Source organism: Anthonomus grandis, chromosome 3 (assembly GCF_022605725.1).
Source record: "Anthonomus grandis grandis chromosome 3, icAntGran1.3, whole genome shotgun sequence".
NCBI classification, from domain to species: Eukaryota; Metazoa; Arthropoda; class Insecta; order Coleoptera; family Curculionidae; genus Anthonomus; species Anthonomus grandis.
Window position 1 is genome coordinate 25,745,183 of NC_065548.1, and position 17,941 is coordinate 25,763,123.

The 17,941-nt window shown below is 30.8% G+C and overlaps 1 protein-coding gene across 1 annotated transcript in view; it reads right to left on the bottom strand.

Annotated features, from left to right (window-relative positions):
• Positions 1 to 1,308: 1,308 nt before the first annotated feature.
• LOC126734164 (uncharacterized) overlaps positions 1,309 to 17,941 on the bottom strand; it is a 74,091-nt gene continuing 57,458 nt past the window's right edge. The window contains exons 2-4 of the mRNA XM_050437695.1: positions 6,099 to 6,275; positions 5,433 to 5,667; positions 1,309 to 1,766 (exon numbers count right to left, since the gene is read on the bottom strand). Of these exons, the coding sequence (XP_050293652.1) occupies positions 1,649 to 1,766; positions 5,433 to 5,667; positions 6,099 to 6,275 (530 nt within the window). The 3' untranslated portion in view covers positions 1,309 to 1,648. The remainder of the gene's footprint in view (positions 1,767 to 5,432; positions 5,668 to 6,098; positions 6,276 to 17,941) is intronic.

Genomic DNA, 17,941 nt, shown 5'->3' on the forward strand with positions numbered 1-17,941 from the left:
TATGCCTCGTCGGTCTGGAATCCATATTACGCTAATCATGTGCATATAATTGAAATGGTTCAGAGAAAATTTTTTGCACTACATGAACAACCAAGAGTTTTATTACCATGTCCTTTATCAAACTCTTAATCTTTTGCCACTTTTTTGAAGAAGAATTTCTCATTACATGATTTTGTTTTACAAACTGATCCACTCTAAGGTCGATTGTCCCGGACTACTTCGGAAGGTGTCCTTTCATGTGCCTGCTCGAACAACTCGGAGCAACCTTGTATTTGATGTCCCTTTTCATAGAACCAACTATGGTTCCAATAGTTATATTTGTCATTGTGTTAAGCTGGCCAGTGAGTTTCATAATTTACATTTTTTTGATGTTGAGAGGGATTTCAGGGAGAGGCTGGCCGGGGCCATGAGCTCAGGCCGTATTTGGAATTTAATTTAGTTTAAATGTAATGCATTTTCTTTATAACGTTTCTTTTTAATTTTGAATGGAGTATTTCACAAAATGCATATTCCTAACATTGCTATTGGTTGAGTAATTTATAAGTTATAGTTTTTATTATATTATTTTTAAGTATTTAAGCTTAAGTTATTGCTTTGTATATAAATAAATATTCTAATTATTCAGCCTATATTAAGCCTTATTATAAGTTAAGATCTTTCGGTGTAAAGAGTTAAATGGAACATTGGCACAACTTTGAAGATGTCATCTAATAACTCAAAAATTAGTGAGTTGGTATAGGTTCTCCAAAAATAGACGCTTAATCGACATCTTAAACGTTGTGTCAATGTTCCATTTAATGCTTTGCAATAAAAAAGCGTTACTTATTTCTGTCACCCTGAAGAAAGCCTAATGTAGGCTTAAACGTTGGCATAAAGGAAGAATTTGAAAGGCTGGGTTTGGTTTTGACCCCATATCCAACTAAACCTAAACATTACTAATTTTTGAATTTGCTTACAGATTCAATCCAATACTTTTAACCTTAGAAAAAATATTGCGGTTAATAAAAATCATTTTAACATAATAACAGTTGATCTATTGAAACATTAATATGCTTTTATACTGATATCAGCTATGGCTCTGTTGCTTAAAACTAAAGTCACAGTATTAAAACTATATGCTACACTACAAAGACAGTACTAATAATTAGTTTTATAACTAAATAATTTTATGGTATACATGTATTCTTAGTCTGATAAATAAACTAAGCGTGTTTGTGATTTAATAATATATCTTGAATTTTAAAACAATCGCATCGACAAGATTAAAGACTTTTTATTGGACTTTGTAACTAAATAAACTTGCAAGCGGGGATTTAATACTTTTATTTATTTTGCATTTTTATTATGAGCATAAACAAAGTCTGAAACTAAGAGTCATAACATGGAAATCGCATTTCAACATAAATATACATATCGAAACTGGTTTATTGCTAACAAAACAAACAAAAGTGTAGTTGTATCTGTTCGGGATGTTTACCCTGTTTGGCCTTTTACATGCTAATATTAACAAAAACTCTTTACGTAAATATTAATAAAGTCACCATGTAAATTTGGTTTCAAGAACAAGAAAGGTGATAACAAAACGACAATATTATTTTGTTTATAACTAAAGAGTTAAATAAAAATCTTTCTTCAATCGTCATGGTGTTTATCTTTCATCTTCGTCATTAAAAATATCTTCTAATAGTTGTTTTGTGATGCTGCGGTGGGGTTTTGTTGGGTCCATCTTGGGCCTGCCATAGAGTCGACTGTTGATTATGTATAACCTAAAAATTATATAACTCAGCTATAGAACTTTTACAACAATAACAAAAGTTAAATGCCTTAAAAAAACACAGAACCACATAATTACGAGCCATAAAATAAATTGCTCCATTTATCCAACAAGGAAGTTTATTATTATTGTTACTCGGCACAGCGAGTAAAAAGATATATGAATGAATGTTAAAAATATTTACAAAAAATAAACCTTGACGATGATTACTAATAGTTTATAAGATACAATGGTTGCGTTATAAGCACGTTTTTATTTTTTTCATTCAATAATTTTTCTTGCTAGAAAACCACGTCATTATGTTTTGCAGGTAGAAAATTATCGTCATTGTTTATAATAGGACCCGATTTTTTTTTTTTGAAAATATTAATCTTAAGTTACCCACTTATTAAGATGTTCGGTACGGTCACCTTAATCTTAATAACACCTTTGAATAATGCGGTCAGCATATCCGTTTATTAAAATGTGTATATTTTAAGCAAGGTGAGTAATACAAATCATTAACACTCTAACTGTAAAATTAGAACAGCATATAAAATATAGGATAGAAGTATGAAAAAGTAGTGGGGCTGAATTTTTATTTATTGAACTAATCGAACAAATCCTTAGTAGTTGCGAAATAGCCCTAATGTGGTTCATCATAATGCGATCCCCATTACGTCTATGCCTTTTGGAAGTTCCGTCCGGAATCTTCTTCAGATGCTGCCACGATTTCTTAGCCGTTTTCTAAATAGTCTTATTAGTTTTCTTTAAGCTCTCTCTCAACAGAGAAATAAGAAGGATACCTGGCAGTGCCAGATGTGGACTGTAAGGAGAATGAGACAACGTATAACCCTTACTAGAAGGGAAAGGCATTATCATCGTAAAACTTGAAATGATATTTTTGATTGTCGTTATCATTTCAAGTATCTACGTCCTGGTTTTTCCTGGTATTTATGTCTGGGTTATGCGATGGTCATTATCGAGAGTACCAATTCAAAAACAATCAAAGATATTTCAATTGCCAGCAGTGAATTATTGCTCGCCTTATATAAAATACATAGACCATATTACTCTGGGATACTGAATTAACCCAACCCGAATCAAAATTATCTTCAGTTACATTCATAATGTTTAAACACAAGAAGATTTCTACTTTTCTTTTATTCTAAAAGCACTTTTTTGGATAATTTGAATAAAGAACCAAAAACTTCTTCCTTTAATTTAAATTTCTTGTATTGATAACCTTTTTGGTTTTCTCATGGATTACCTTGCATATTAAAATGAATTTAGGTTGAAGGCCCATAGGAGTCCTTTTCTTTACAGGACTTTTCTGATTTATTAACGTTAACAATTAAAACTTTTACTTTATCATTGTAATATTTATTTCGAGTATATTTTTGTTTGTTATAGGGTCTGTTCTAATCAGCTTTAAATAAACCTTGTTGCTGAACTGGCTGAACGATTCTTTTAAATTGATTTGACTGCAGAAACCATATAATGCTTAAGATCTGTAATACTAAATAGATATGAATTTAATTGGATTTTTTTAAATAGGTAACAGATTCATTTCCTATAATCACTAACTACGGAATAATCTTTCTTCTTATGTAAACTAGATTTCTATTTTGCCATTCTGAATAGTAGTCATTTAAGATGTCTCCTGTCTTTATTGGAAGTCAAGGATTGTAAAATGTGGAGGCTTAACCAGTAGAAATTTAAAATGACCAAAATAAATGAAGTCCAAGAAAACAAAGATAGAATAGTATAGAATAAGAATTTATGAAATAATCTAATCTTTATTAAAACTTAGTATTCTTTAAAATTTGCATTATCTACCTTTCCTCATATCACTTTCACAACCTAATAACAAAACCAGATATGCCCTTTTTTTCGTTTTGTATTTCTGCTATACAAGTAGATTTTTTGTCTTCAGCTAGATAGAATCTATGTCGTCTAGTTGATAATCTTTTATCATATCGTTCTTTATTTTCTTGACTTATTAAGCCTTCCGTCAAACTAGATGTAATATTAAAATATTAATTATGATGTTTTTTATTTTTCTGATCGAAAAGTCTATGTCGTATTCTTAAAGAATTAATAAGGAATTTATAAATCAGATTAAATTCATGTTGCCGTACATCATTCATCCTAATTTGTTACTTAAGATGGCAAATATGTACACTCTGGAAAAGATGATGTATGCATATATTGCATCAAATGGGCATATGGCAATAAATACTTCAACTAGCCGTAGGTTTTAGCTAGAAGGGGGTCTAATATCTAAGTAATATTCAAATAATTTTAATACAGCTTTGTTCAGTAGCTAAAATATCATATGAGAAAAGATTCCAAGAAGCATGTTCCAAGATCAATTAAATTGAGTTTGAATTCTACAAATTAGTGGATCCGTTTGAAAAATATGTCCTCATACGTAGCCCCTTTTGCAATAATTTCTATAATGGTGTTATACAAATGAAGATAAATCATAACTGAATGTTATTTAATTTCTTATACTGTTGAAACTTATCACCCAGAGACACTTTTTATTTTGGTACTAGATGAATACGTTTTTATCCCTGGGCATTTTGTGATCATTATGCTGATCTGGCATAGGTTGGCTCCATTTTTGATACAAATTTAATTAATACTTTGATATATATCCATGGTGCGCCCTTCTATTTATCCTTATTCCTACGTATGTTTTTTCGCTTTGTATTATAATCATATATAGTTTATCTCTTTTTTCAATTGTTCTTGATACTTCGATGTTCCTAACTTGATCTTAATAATATATTTTAATCAAGTTTTTTATATTTCTCATGTATCTTCTTATTATCTGATTATATATTATACAAACTGGTTATACCATATACCCGGAGGGTCTACTCGCTGGGAAAATACGCTACTGTCTTTTAAGCTGAAGCATTCGTTGTTTTAAATTGTAAAGAGAAAATTTGAAATTATGGACACTACCTGTTTCGGTCAAACAGATAATTTCCTAGCGGAACTGATAAAAAAAATCTGCAGGGTGAAACTTGTCTGGATGCGTCGCCACACAGGGTTAAAGACAATGCTGGTCCTTGCTAGGCTGCCATCCGAGCAACTACCGGTAGGATCCGACCCTATAATCGGCATAGCTAAATGGGTAGCTGTCGCATTACTAAAGGAGATAAATGGAAGCACCTGGCATAAGACAATCTAAGGCACACATATCTGGGTCCTCTGCCAGCTAATTATGGGATGGGTCTTTTAATTGCACACTGACTCTTAAGATGCCATCTCCATAACCTACGTATTGCGGACAATCCACAATGTCGTTAGTGCTGTGAGGTGGAAAAACTGCAGCAGACAACGTCATTGGAATGTATTTTTTGTTCGTGGGCGCTAGGTTCTAAATATTCTAATATTTGGTAAACAAATATAGTTTATTTATGTCAGTGAATATCATTGTCTTTGCCTATGGTAACCCTCAGTATGACGGGTGGATAAGGAAACCTTTATGCGCATGCACCTTTCTTGCTGTTCACTATATCCAAATTCAAATGAATTATTTTTTTATTTCTTCAATACTTTAATTAATTTTAATATCAACTTAAAAATGCAATTAAAATTATATTTAAGTTGGTACTATGCTTTTAAAATACTATATATTTATTTTTTTTAAATTGAAACTTACTTTTTGCTCAGATCACAACGTACATTAAACCACCAATCGCAAACTAGTACCAGTTGACTGAACTGGGTTCCATTCGGACATAGAAAGGTAGTCTGTCTGCCATCTATATCGCAATAATGCCAACTTTGGCATCTCGTTTCTTGATCAGCGTAAAAACCTGGATAATCTTGCTCATCACAATAGAAATTCGTATAGGGTACCATACCTAAGACTGGGTAATCTGTACCTGGGCGACCTACAAGAAAAACTCATTAGGCATAAATTCAAACATACTCATTATAACATGTTTTGCCAATAGTCTTAATTACTATTCTTTAATTATCTTCTTATACAAACACCCGGAGAACAACGTTTTGGGTTATTAACTTCAATCGACCTTAGCCTTTTTCATTATTAATTAGTTATAAAAAATCTACTCTGACGTAGAGGATATTATTATTGCTTTAGTTAAGAATAGCCTTGCTCCATATTGGAGGTGTTATTCATTATTAATTACAAGTATCAATAACAACTTTTATGGTCATTAGATGTTAATGTAGTTTATTGTTATAGTTACCATTAAGGAACACAATAACAGCACTGTCGTAGAAATATATCTTGTTTGGATATTAAAGTGGCCTTTAAGTAAGTATTCCGGAAGCGTAATGAATAAACGAATTTGCTTACCAGGTATCGACTTTCCCAATTCGAAATATTCTAAAACTGAAGGACTAAGGAATCCGGGAGGTAGAAAGTTGTCGTTCAACTCATTATTTCTTTCTTCAAAGTCGCTTTCTACGTCATTTTCAGGTTCAGATGGTGGTGCTCTCGGTCTTTTGATCCTTGATTTTTGCTCTAATCCATCTTGAAACAAAAAGCAATTCTTCCTTAGTGAAAAACCAAAAATTATATTTTCAAAGTTAAAAAAAAATTTATATAAACTGTTTAATCATATAAAGTTGATTTGCGATGACCTTGTTACAAAAACTAATTTTCACACAATTTACAAACATCCCTAGATAATTTAAGTATCAATTAATTAAAAATACCTTTCAGTTAATTAAAAAACTGCAATTCGTTGTCAACTATGACTAGTTCAATGCATTGTTCGCGTGACCCTAAAAAAGTTCATATAGAAATTGAAATTTATCAGACAAGGTCTCGGCCCCAATGCTATATACTGGTTATATTTTAATTTTTATATTTACTGGACTGATATTAACTTGCAAATTAAGTTACTATTAAAAGTAACAGGTCTTGAAGTACATTACAGCATACGTTGACTACCTTTTGACCATATTCTCGTCATATCCATGAATTTATTAACATTTGTCATTATTCTACGATCAAAAAATATTTTGACAATAAAACAATCAACAAGTTCTTATTAAACATAAAAACTCTAAGTTATTCAGCAATATTTTTTAAGGTTTATCAATAAACGACTAGCAAAAAAAATTATGTAATTTTCTTATCGGCTCTGATGCCACAAATTATTCATCTATCTTGACAATGATTTAAAAATTCCTCCGACCTGCAATACCTAAAATAATATTTTTTGTTAACTTTTTTTTCTTATTTATCCTATGACCTTGTAATTTTAAAAGTTCCCAGAATTAAGTGAGTATAAAAAACAAAATATGGGTTACGAGACTTATGACTGAAACTTATACTCGTTTTTATATTTATATCAAGTCACGTTGAGGATTAGGGTCAAATGTTTTATTTTTTTTTTATGATTGCTACATACCGTCTTTTAGAATTTTGTAAGAATGTATTTGGCCCTATTGGTTTAAATGCGATAATATAATAAGTACGATATTAAGTCTCATAATAAAAAAAAACAAAATACCCAAATTAAAAAAACCTTTTAGTAAATAATAAGTAATTAATAAAACCTTAAAATTTAAGTAAGTAAGCTTTTAATAAATAAAAAATCGGTGGCAAGCATAATTCTAAACGGTAAAAAAAATATGGTCGCAAGTATGTGCAGATTCTCAAACTAAATTATTCGTATTAAACTTAGCCACCTTAAACACGATAACCAACAAACACTACAAGGGAGCCAACCATTTTTACAACACATTTATTCATCAATGAAAGAAGACGTTCTTAATTCCATATTTAAGAGAAAAAAATTAATTTATAATACATATACGTTAACAAAATATGTCGTATATATTATGCTACTATATTGAGAAAGTTTAAACTTTTGTAAGTTTAAACTTTTCCGGTTAAATTATTACAAAATTATGTTGCGATAAGCTCAAATGATGTCTGATAATTTGCTGTCCTATGCCTCGGTATTCTAAAATTGTCATTATGTCCTGTATTCTAGTTATGACAAAAAGTCTTGAAAGACTAAAATTGATAAAGAACCACTTTGTTTGAGTTTGATTTTTTTGTGGTGTCAGGGGCAAGGGGGGTATTTTATTCAGAAAGATATTCACCGCTTCTCTGTTGTCAAGAAATGTTTAGCTATATATTAACACATATAATATTGTTCATTTAACTAATTTCCATTAAAAATAAAAAGTAGTTATAAATATAACATATTCTAAGCACAAAAATAACATCTTCACCCCAAAAACAATTAACAACCGTCACCGTTTCTGAAAAAATTGGAATGGCAACTCCGCAAGCAAAAACTGATGTGATGGTGAAATGTCACCTTGTCAAACGGTTTTGTGTTTACATTCGGCATTTTTAAAGTTATGTGTTTTTTCTTTAGTTTTTGGTTGAAAAAGGAAAAAGGTCTCATTTGTTATTGTGAACTGTTACAATGCTGCCATTTGTGCCGCACAATGGGAAAAACGCGATTCAAGCCGATCTTTTCACAAGTAAATATCAATACTGTCATAACATCATATCAAGGGAGAACCGTCATCATAAACGTAGAATAAAGGAACATAGAAATTAACCTATATAAAAACTTAATAAGAAATCAATAATAATTCTAAAATATTTAAGTTCCATAAAAATGTGTTTTATTATATAGCTACTTTTACTTTCATGAAGTACATTAAACAAAGGCTTAAAGAGTTCATAAACGGTAATATTGTGGATAATTTAAAGCATAATCTATTATTAATAATAATTCATCATGTGAATATGTTTTGACGTCAGTGGTAAGGATTCCTTGTGTCGGTGAAATCAATAACGCAATTGAGCGGTGTTGCCATGTTGTCGCTTTTTTCTCTAATATACGTTTTTTACATTCATTTAACTTTAAATATTGATTTCTTTATAGAGTTTTTTATCGTATTTCATTTTTAAAAGAAGCTTCATATTTTATTAAAGAGGAAGAGTAGTAGGTATTGTTTTGTGCCTATCAAAATAAAGATTTATAAAAATTTTTATGATTTTATAAAGTATTTTCTTGCCATTTCTACAGAAGCATTTAGCATTATTGCACCAGAGAGGTTGCAAGCAAACAAACTGACCATAGTTCCAAGGCAAAGCTAATTCAGTACTTCGCTATTTGTAATTTTATTGCTTGAGGAAATCCGCGTATCTATGGCAGCACCACACAAAGGCTTGTAGTTTGTTCGTTAAATTTTTTTTGAATGTAATACTTGAACTTTGTGCAAAAGTGTAAAAAAGTAGTTCTACGTCAATATCTCGACTTGACATAACTTTTTCATTTTTATAAATTTTGAGCTGGCTATCTCCATCCTTGTTGTTATTTCTCTTGTTTTGTCACCAAATTGTTCCATCTAGGTTACTATATTTATATATACGATATTTATATGTGGGCATATTCTCTATCGTGTTTTTTACCGTCAGGTTGACATGGTACAGATCTTGTGAAAATTTTATAACTATTATTAACTTGGTTATCTTTAAGTTAATTTTAGTCCATTACCATTACATTGATCATTTCATTTTTCTAACCGGCATTTGTGTATCTTTAATATTACTTGTTAACAAGATGGTGTCATCAGCATACCTCATATTATTAATTACTTTTCTATTTATTACTATTAACTACTCCCACTAATTTATCCTCGCTCTTAATAAATTCGATATCGAGATTAAATACCAGCGGTGATCGGATGCAACCTTATCTCACTAATATCACTACTAAGAATCTCAATTTCTTCTGTTGGTGATTTTCTACCATTGTATTAGCTTTTTGGCCTCAATAGAGCTTAGTAATTGACGTCATCGGAGTTAATTTCTTACTAACGATCAGCTGATGCAACTTGTCATGCAACTTGAGTCTCCTGCAAATCATTTTGTAAGGATCTCTAAGAACAACTTTAAGGTGTGGCTCATTGCGAGTCAAGTGCGATAGTTCAGTAATTTCCGCCTGCTTTTGGATTTGATTTCTTGGGTATGAGTACCTACAAAATGGATGATATTCAGTGTTTAGGAATTTCTTCCTTATCATAAATATTGTTAAAGAGGTTCCGAAAAATATCAAAAAGTTTGATAAGCTCTATGAGTATCTGACCAGGAGCAACTCTTTAGTCGCCTTTATATCATACGGTGATGGTAAAAAAACTTTTAAGTCTTTACAAAAGAGTTTTCATTCTTTTCAGTTGCTTGTGTGTCCCATTTTAAAAATGTGTCTAATGTAATCCTCAAACTTTTTATTGTGTCTGGTTCTGGTCTTCAAAGAAGCATATTTTATTTTGGAAGTATTCAAAGACAGTTGTTTTTTTTTTTAAAACCAGTTAACAATATTTCTAAAATCATTATCAGATGTAAGATTTACAGAGTTTCTTGAATCACCAGAGTAAAATATAACAATATTATATGCGTAACAGATTATCTGCCCCAAAACACTAATTTTATGTAATGCGTTGACACATGTAATCAATAATAATGGTTCAACTACAGTGCATTGAGGTACTCCGTAAGTTATATTACTAAAGTTACTTTTTATTTCGTTTATTTATACCAGTTATTTTATATTGCTTACTCTCACGAGATGTGTTTTATAAGCCACACCCTTAATATCACAAAACGTTTCAACAAAATTCTGGTTTCAGTTTTTCTCTATTATTTACTTTTTGTTAATATACAGGGTGTCTACTATAAAATCCGCCAAACTTTAAGAGGTGATTATACAAGTCATTTGCAACAAAAAAGTCGTATAACATTTTTTAGAAAAGTTGTTAGTTCTTCTGGTATTTAACATTTTTTGATTTTATCAGATTCCTTTGTTTTTTTTCATATAAACAAGAATATCTCCGTTATTCTTAGCACCACATAAAATTTGGAAATACCATCTAAAAGAGAATTAAATTTGCTATAAGACGGGTATATTTAAGTTTTTGAGTAATTTTTTATACCGAGTGTTATCAGAAGTTAAATGTAATATTTGGGAAATGTGCAAAATTAGTGGTATCTTCTTCGTTGTTTTTCTAAAATTTGGTAAATAGGGACATGTTTTTTTTTTTCAGCAAAAACTACTGCATTTAATATGCTTTTCAATGATATACTTACTTTTGTAATAGCTATTTGTTTTCACAGCAATATCATGGGCAAAAGAAAGAAAACCACAAAAATTGATAATTTTCAAATTTTATATTTCTTGATCTTTTGAGCACCAATGCGGTGAGTACTTGTAGATCTATCTTCCCTAACACAACAACTCCACAAATTTCCATTAGAGAAGTCGTAAAGAAATAACATATCGCGATATTCATTCTTTAGGAAGAAAGGCAGGTTTTCCTTCTTTTGCGGATTCATTGCCATTTACAACAATTTGTAAATGGCAATGAATTTTGAAATTCACAAACCATTTTTTGGAAATTTGATTACTTGATTTTAAAATAAAAGCATAGATATTTACAATTTGACAAGAACTGTCATTAAGTTTTCACTTCGACTTAAAGTAGTTAAATAAGTAATTTGATTTAAACGTGCTTAAAAAAATAATGCCTAGTTTCACAAACATTGAATATCGGGAAATTTTATTTATTTACGGTATCGCAAATGGAAACTCGCGGGAGGCAGCAAGGGAGTATGGGCTTCGTTTTCCTAATAGACGGTAACCCCATAGAAGTACATTTCCAGAAGTGTTCAGACGCTGTGGGGGAAACTGGTTCCTTTCGCGACTGTTCGTCACTGTAAAGACATAGGGGCGTATCTCAAAAAAAGCCATTTTTGAGATAAGCCTCGAAAAGATTATATTTTTGAGAGTAGTATTATATGGCAGAAGGGCGTATCTATCTACCTACCCATTCCGCAAATAGGTCTGGATCTAACTCACGTAAGGACGGTATATAATATGACGAAGGGGCTTAACTCCACTTACGCCCATGTCGTATTTTAAAACTGTAGCGTTTGTGTTCCGCCCCACTCACACCACGCGACGTGCGCGCCAGTAAACAATAACAACCTAACCTAAAATAGTTTATAAACAAACGTTTTATTAGTGTGTTGACTAATGGTGAGGTTTATTACTACAATAATTTTATTTTATAGTGGCTTTTGGGAGTTTCTGGTGGTTAGTAATTGGTAATGTATAGGAGGTTTTGTTTTTATGAATTGTATTCTATAAAGAATTTACTTTTATAATAGATTAAAGGATCCACAAGGTTAGGTTGTTAAAATGGAAGTAGTTATAAGATGGCAAGATGGAACTGAAAATGTCATTTTAATTAGCCAAATAGAGTGTGTCAATAAATCAGATACGGTAGTGAAAATGGGTACTGAAATAAAAATGTATTGGAAGCCGCATAAGAAATGGTATTTTGGTGATTTGGTGATGGTATTAACAGTGATTGCGATCGAAAATAGCTTCACTAGTAGTGATAGCGACTCTGATGATATTCCATTAAATTTGTTGTCTAAAAACTCATTATAGGCGATAGCGAAGAAGATCTTCCGCTTCAGAAGTTAAGAGAGAAGCTTATTGGTGCACATAGCATTTCACTCAAGATTGCAGCTATTGTTGAAGTGGAAAAACCGAGGGAAAAACCTAAAGATAATACAATACCTCTCAGTAATGAGAAAGTTTTTGGTATTAGCAATGAACTGTTCTCCGACTCCGAACCGTGCGAATTTCGAGATGATTCGGATAAAGATCCGACATACATTCAGCACTGTGAAGTTCCACATTGCAGAGAATCAGATGAGGTATTTGCTGCGTGTCCAAATTGCCTGCGCTTATTGTGTTGGACTCATTTCTCCGAGGATGGTACGTGTCAGCGCATGCATGAGCTTCCTGTAGTCAGCTTAATAGAAGAGATTTCAGAAGTACCAGAGGACTTCACAGTTGACTTAAATTCTAAGGAAAATGAGACAGATTTGACTGCACACAAGAAGGAAAATAAAAAAAAAAGTTGCTTCCCATCTTAGAAATCTAGGTGAAGCATATTTTAGTTACAATAGTAAAAAGCAAATACCTGCCAGGAAGGTTCTTCGAGCCAGGTGTAGTGGTTCTTTTTATAATAAAGTAGGGAAATGTTTTTTAATAATAACAGATGAAGGATGTCACAAAATTCTAAATGACTTTTATGGGACTGGAAACTTACAACTTCAGAGGGAATTTCTAGCTCGGTTTGTAAAGCGTAGAGATACCAAACAGAAAACAACAGAAAAAGGCCATGTTTCTAGACGGGAAAAAAGTAACTATTACTTTTTGCCGGGGAATGACTCAATACCAATACCTGTGTGCAAAACAATGTTTCTTAATACTTATTTTAGGCATTACTGATAAATTTGTACATAATACCTTAGCCAAATTAAAATAAACTGGTATTATTAAAAAAGACAAACGTGGAGGTAGATGTTCAAATTTAAAAAAACATGATAAATATATTCGACAGCTTATATTAGAACATATTAAAAGATTTCCTCGGATGGAATCGCACTATTGCCGAAAAAACTCCAAGCGTGAATAACTTCACCCTGATCTTACAATTAAAAAAATGTATAGCATGTTTACAAATGAGAATAGTGATAATAACCTTAGCTATCAACTGTATCTCCAGGTGTTCAAAAGTCTTAAATTATCTTTCCATCATCCGGAAAAAGACCAGTGCGGATTATGTTTTTCCTACCGAGAGGGTAACGCCGACAAAAAAAGAGAATTAGAGCAAGAGTACCAGCAGCATGTAGCCGAAAAAAAGTGTGTTCGGAGTAAGAAGCAGCAAGAAAAAAACGATCCAGACATTTCCAAAGTATGTGCTGTATTCGATCTCCAACAAGTAATTTTTTATTGGTAATAGGTATACCAACGAGAACAAGTTATTTTATAAACGTAGATTAGCGAACTATAACTTCACTATTTACAATATTAAATCTAAGGAGTGTCATTGTTTTTTATGGCATGAGGGTTTGAGTAAGCGGGGTTGTAGTGAAACTTCTACTTGCTAGTATATCTACCTTAACGAACTTGACCAAAAAGGCACAAAAAATGTTTCTTTGTTTTCTGATGGATGTAGCGGCAAGAACAAAAATTCCATTGTAGTATCTATATTATTACTAGCTCATTAGAAAACATAGAAACCATTTCACTGCGATTTTTTGAGCCATATCATGGTTAGAGTGAGGGTGATTCTGCACATAGTGCGATTGATAACGCAATTAAAAAATCTGGTGATTTATTTGTACCCTCACAGCTAACACCGATATTAAGATTAGCAAGGCGCCAAAATCCTTGTATTGTGCATTCTCTTACATCTGATGATTTTCTAAATTTTAAAGAGCTGTCAAAAAATTTGAAGATTCTTTCAGTAAGAATAGTCGATGACGGAAATCCTATCGACTGGAAAATTATTCGCGAAATAATGTTGAAAAAAGAAACCATTGACAAAATTTATTTTAAAAGCAGTCACCTACAAATTGATTATCAATGTATCACACTAACACGCACTGCTATGCAAGCTAAATTTACTCCACCCCGCTTAAATCATCCCTCTGGGCCCAAAATTTCCTCTGAAAAGTTTAACGACTTAATGAGCTTGTGCACTACCTCAACGTCAGTGATAAAACTTCCCGAGCATGTAATGTTTTACAAGGAATTACCACACTAACAAACATTTATTATTAAAAGTTTAAGTCAATACTAACTTGTAAGATTTGTTGTTGTGTTTTTTTTTTTGAATTCTGTTTTTCAGTTTAGATCTATGATCTGTACCGACACTCAAAGAAAAAAAAATTGTTTCCATTAACTCCCATATGTATATTATACTTTTTCTGGCGTAAAATTACTCTACTAAAAAAATTGTCATTTATTAATAAAACAAACTTGATGTTAACGAGAAAACATGTATTTATTTTATTTGTATGTCATATTTTCCTTTTGAACTTAATTTTATAAAAAAAACTTAGGGGCGTATCTTTTTTGAAGGGGGTTTTTAACCCTTTCTGAAAAACCCAAGTAATATTCCCTTTAAACCATGAACCTACATACTTTAGTACTATTTTTTTATAAGTCAAACATTCAACTTTCCATTTTTTTTATTTAAATAATTATTCAAACATATTATTTTTATAAAAAGTGGCTTAATTCAAACTTAGCTAATATACAGCTTAATTCAAGTGACGTGTTGTTTCACATTTTCAGCATGAGATAAGGGTCAACGTATGGATAGAATTAATGAGAAGTCGCCTTTTCGGGCCTATAATACTTCTATAATTATAACATAATTATAAAATTATAACAATTGTAGGAAATTGTTATAATTTTAGGTTTGTTTAATGAAATTTTTATTTTTTAATTTTGGTCAATCAAGAAATATAACATTTGAAAATTTTCAATTTTTGTAGTTTTCTTTCTTTTGCCCATGATATTGCTGTAAAAATAAATAGCTATCACAAAAGTAAGTATATTATTGAAAAGCATATTAAATGCAGTAGTTTTAGCAGAAAAAAAATCATGTCCCTATTTACCAAATTTTAGAAAAACGACAACGAAGAAGATACCACTAATTTTGTACATTTCCCAAATGTTACATTTAACCTCTGATAACACCCGGTATAAAAAATTACTCAAAAACTTAAATATACCCATCTTACAGCAAATGTATATCTCTTTCAGATGGTATATCTAAATTTTATATGATGATAAGAATAACGGAGATCTTCTTGTTTATATGAAAAAAAAAACAAAGAAATTTGAAAAATCAAAACATGTTAAATACCAGAAGAACTAACAACTTTTGGAAAAAATGTTATACGACTTTTTTGTTGCAAATCACTTGTATAATCACCTCTTAAAGTTGGCGGTTTTTATAATAGACAGCATGTATACTATCAGACGTTCTTACTTATTTAACAACGATTCGATCAATGAATTATCTTCGGCCTAAGAAATTACAATAATAGAAATAAAAAGAGTACAAATAAAATGATTAGAACAAGACAAAAATAAAATAAACTAAAATAGGAATATTTATTTAAAACAAAGTTTATTAAGAACAGCTTGAATTTGTTTAGGTTTTGGACTTATATAAGATCCTTAACATATCACATAAATAACTGGGTATTAAACCAAAAATGGACCTAAAACCATTCCTTTACGCTGTATTTTTAACTCACAAATTCGATCAAATATTTTTGTAAAAAACAGATTGATCATATTTCAAAAGCTCTCCTGAAACCTAAAAAAAGACTAACACATCATAAAGTTAGCACAATCAATCGCCCTGAAAAGTGCATTACAAGTACCAACCACATATTCACAAGAAGGATTTTCTTAAAACTTTAATTATTTCTTCTTCTTCTGCCTCAATTACAATGGACTCGCCTCGAATTTCGACGGCCGCCTAATTTTGTTGTTTATTATGGACCTACAGTTTAATGTGAGTTCCGAACCACAAGTGCTTTCGTTTTATAAGACAGACACAAACAACAATGCCCATGCCAGGATTCGAACCTGAAACCACACGATCGCATCGTGAATACTTTGCCCACGGTGCTACCGGGGTCGGCACTAATTATTTATAATTTTTTTTTAATATAAAAAAAAATATGTTCTCTCTTCCGTACTATGTTTTGTACAAGTTTTTGTAAAGCTTTCTCATAAGTAGGCACCCAATTAATTAGACCATATTTATTATATGAGTTTGTCTTCTTTACTTTAGGTATAACGAAATATAACGAATAATAACGAATATTTTCATCGATACAAAACATTTATTTAAGTTTTTAGTCATTAAGTGTGAACAAAAAACATTTCCATGTTTAAAAAAAGTGTTTTAGCCATTGCATTTTAAACCTATTACTATTATATGAAACCTGTCCTGATACTATTGGATAACATAGGAAGAGATTGTCTCCATATAAGCAAAAAGATTTACGACAATAAATAAAACGATTTAAATACATTCTATAGCCGATGAGACTTTTACTTTATTATAATTATAAATAGTTATATAATAAAAACAATTAAGACCTTCAATGGCGTCTATAATATCCATAATAGCTTCTTATTAATTGAATATTTAAATTTCTATAATGACTTCTGTTTGTTGGAAAAAATGAGGTTAAAATATTAAATGCCAACTTTGTTTTGAATAAATACCTTTAAGTTGCGGTATTAAAATCGACAATGCCTTCTCCTTGTCCTTTAATAAAGTGAAAAATGCGGTTGAAATAATCTTCTTCAAAGAGCATTTAAAAGTCATATAGTGGGTTAGTCATATTCATTGTTATGACTATGGAAGAAAAGCACGCAGAATTGAACCACGTTAAAAAAAAAGTCACTAGACAAAAATCTTGTTTCACCAAGAATTTCTCAATGATTGCCTATCATACCTCAGACAGAGAGCGTGGTGTAAGATTAAAAATATAACTTTCTTTCATTTGCGTTCATTTCATGTATTTCAAAATTGCTGTCCAGATCTTTTGTGTTTTGTTCTAGCACAAAAGAAATATAAATAGAAAAAATATAATGTTATTTTACCTCAGACTGAGATGATGATATAAGAATGAAAATTAGACCTTTTTACTATGTCGTTTTTTTTTATTTCTAAGTTACTGTTTGCATCGTCTGGAAATTGTGTTTTCCTGGCTTGATGTATCTAATTAGATTTTTTTATTAGCCGATTAGCCGTTATTAAAAGTCTACTGGAATCTTACTGGAATGCAAATCCTTTTTATCCTTTTTAATGCTACTTAGGAATATATTAAAAAAATTTAAAATTGTTTATTTATATTTTTTAAAATATTGAAACCATTTACAATCATTCAAACCTTTATTTAGGGTCATAATTAAGATCTACACTAAAACTGGTTCCCTTTAATAAGTAACTAATGATTTTTAAACTATTCTGGAACAAAAATATTAAGTTACGAAGTCTATTCATTTAATATTTAATACCCCATAATTATCCATTTTAACCTCCGTTTGTTATAGAGATTCAAAATAAATACAATGTAATCTAGACGGGCGTCGAAATTATTTCGCGTATATAACGAAAATCTAAGCGGTTCTGAAAAACGAGTTTTGGCTTAATTATCTAATTAAACAATTTGCTTAGAAGTTACGCAATGTCGGTTTTGTCTTTGGGCAAACACACCGGGAATTCTGTGCTTTTAATAATAATTGCATTGTCAGATGCAAGACT